General features: G+C 39.7%; 1 protein-coding gene across 1 annotated transcript; it reads right to left on the bottom strand.

Moving 5' to 3' along the window:
- Nucleotides 1-190: 190 nt before the first annotated feature.
- MELLADRAFT_124515 (uncharacterized protein) lies at nucleotides 191-412 on the bottom strand (the record flags this gene model as incomplete). Its single annotated transcript, XM_007407994.1, has 1 exon — nucleotides 191-412. One exon carries the CDS (start codon nucleotides 410-412, stop codon nucleotides 191-193), a length of 222 nt encoding a protein of 73 aa, XP_007408056.1.
- Between the last annotated feature and the right edge of the window lie 1,822 nt (nucleotides 413-2,234).

Genomic DNA, 2,234 nt, shown 5'->3' with positions numbered 1-2,234 from the left:
CTTGATCAATTCAATCCAGATCAGGACTACGGGAAAAAGGAAGCAATACACAATAAGAACCAAAAACTCTGCATTTTGATCAATTCCAAAGTGATAGTGTTGGATCAAGGCTGCCAAATTGGGTCTGCTTGCCAAGTCATCTGCCATATGTGTGGTGTGAAAGGCACGTGGAACTGGGCAAACCATCTGCTCATCTGGAGCCTCCGAGTTTCCTAGCCACATCACATGTGCAAGAACCATGACAATGACATACAGGATCCGGCTCAATTCCAGCAATGTCGGTATGGTCAGCTAGATCAACTTCGACTGGTATGATTTGCTTTTCACTCTTGAGACCCTGAATCATTGCGCCAAAGGCTTGACTGAATGTTATAGACATCAAGAGCACGGCTGCAACATTGCTGAGTTTCATGATGAAGGATCTAAGTTGTTGCCCAAGCTTTAGTTATCTAGATAGGCCATCAAGTTTACAGATGGAATATGTCAAGACTCACCCGGAAGCTAGAGCAGTGTAATTTGTAAAAAAGTGTGTGGTTGGTATGTGTTGAAAACCAATAGTATCTACGTTAACCAAAGGGGTAAAGACAGTGGACATGTTACGCGCAATATTTCAAAAAATATCTCTAGATAGTTTATATGTAGTTGCGGGAGGGAAACGTACCAAGACAATTGTGCACAGTAGACAAACAATCAATGAGATGACTGGATGGAAGTAAGCCTTCAAGTAATCAGGGGTCTTCTTGTACTCTTGGAAGCCCTGCTGAATAGCTGTCTTTCCGGCTCTTCTTGCTCATCATGTTGTGGAACATGATGCTATGTTACCTTGAATCACCTTCAATGATGTGTACATATCATGCTGGCTTTGAAAATACAAATGTGTTTCAATCTTGTCTTGTGGAGAAGCTGATTGTAGACTGGCATGTTTTTTGTTTCTCTGTTCTCCGCTCAAATTATGTTACATTGTTTGATGTTTTAGATTTCCTTGGCTTGATGTGATAGGAAGTATGATTGCCAGTGCAACCATTGTTGTGAAGTCAAATATGTGAATGAAAAGGGAGAGTTCAATGCCAGGTTTCAAATATGATTTAGATTATAACAGGTTTCAATCAAAATACATCAACTTCCCCATAATACCCCACCCGTCCCCGCCAAGTTTTTGTTCTCCGCTCAAATTATGTTACATCTTTTGATGTTTGAGGTTTCCTTGGCTATATATGATCAGAAGTATGATTGCTGGTGCAACCACTGCTGTGCAGTCAAACAAATGAAAATGGAGAGTTCAATTCCGGGTCTCAAACATGATTGAGATCATAAAAGTTTTTGATCAAAATACATCAACATACCCATAACGCCTCACCCACCCCGCCGCACTTTTGTTCTCCGCTCAAATTATGTTACATCTTTTGATGTTTTAGATTTCCCCGGCTTGATGTGATAAGAAGTATGATTTGCAGTGCAACCATTGCTGTGACGGCAAAAAATTGGAAATGGGGTGTTCAATGCCGGGTCTCAAATACAATCCAGATCATTTAAAATACATCAACTTACCTTAACCCCTAAGCTTAACCAAGCCCCTCTTGTGTGTTTGCCGCTCCCTGGAAGAGGGGCTTAAATCGGACCACTGTTTTTGGCTGGAGAGCTCTAAGAATGATACAACTCTTGAGTCAAATAATTCCAGTCGGATATCAAGCACGACTAGATTGGTAGACAAGATGGGATCCAGCTTTTTTGTTGAGGAAATTTGGTTTTGGGAGAATAAAATCAGAAGAATTTGGGGTTGAGGGACACTGGTGGATATGGGGTGATTACAGAGTGAGACAGCCAATTGGACCAAGGGTGTTGTCAAGAGATATTGATGATGGTTGATGTAGATTGAATTGATTGGGTTGAAATGGGGAGGGAATGGCGGAATTGGGTTGATGGGCAAAGGGGGAAGCAAGCCAGCTGCTGTGGTGAGCAATTTATAGGATCAATTAAAAATTGAAAAATATTAGTTTACCAGTGTATTATTAAAGAGGAGGGCTATAAAAATGTCTAATGGTATCAAATTCATCAAAGGAAGCGCTTAAAGGGCTTATGCATTACATTTTACATCATCTATTAATTTCAACAAACTTATCAAAATCAGTATAAAATATTCAGAAATGGATTTCAAAAAGAAACTAAATAAAACAACATATGAAAAACTCAAAAATATAGGTAAATAGGCTGGAAAAGGTTTTCAGGGTATACAT

Source organism: Melampsora larici-populina, assembly GCF_000204055.1.
Source record: "Melampsora larici-populina 98AG31 unplaced genomic scaffold MELLAscaffold_11, whole genome shotgun sequence".
NCBI classification, from domain to species: Eukaryota; Fungi; Basidiomycota; class Pucciniomycetes; order Pucciniales; family Melampsoraceae; genus Melampsora; species Melampsora laricis-populina.
This window is presented reverse-complemented; position numbering and strand designations above follow the sequence as displayed.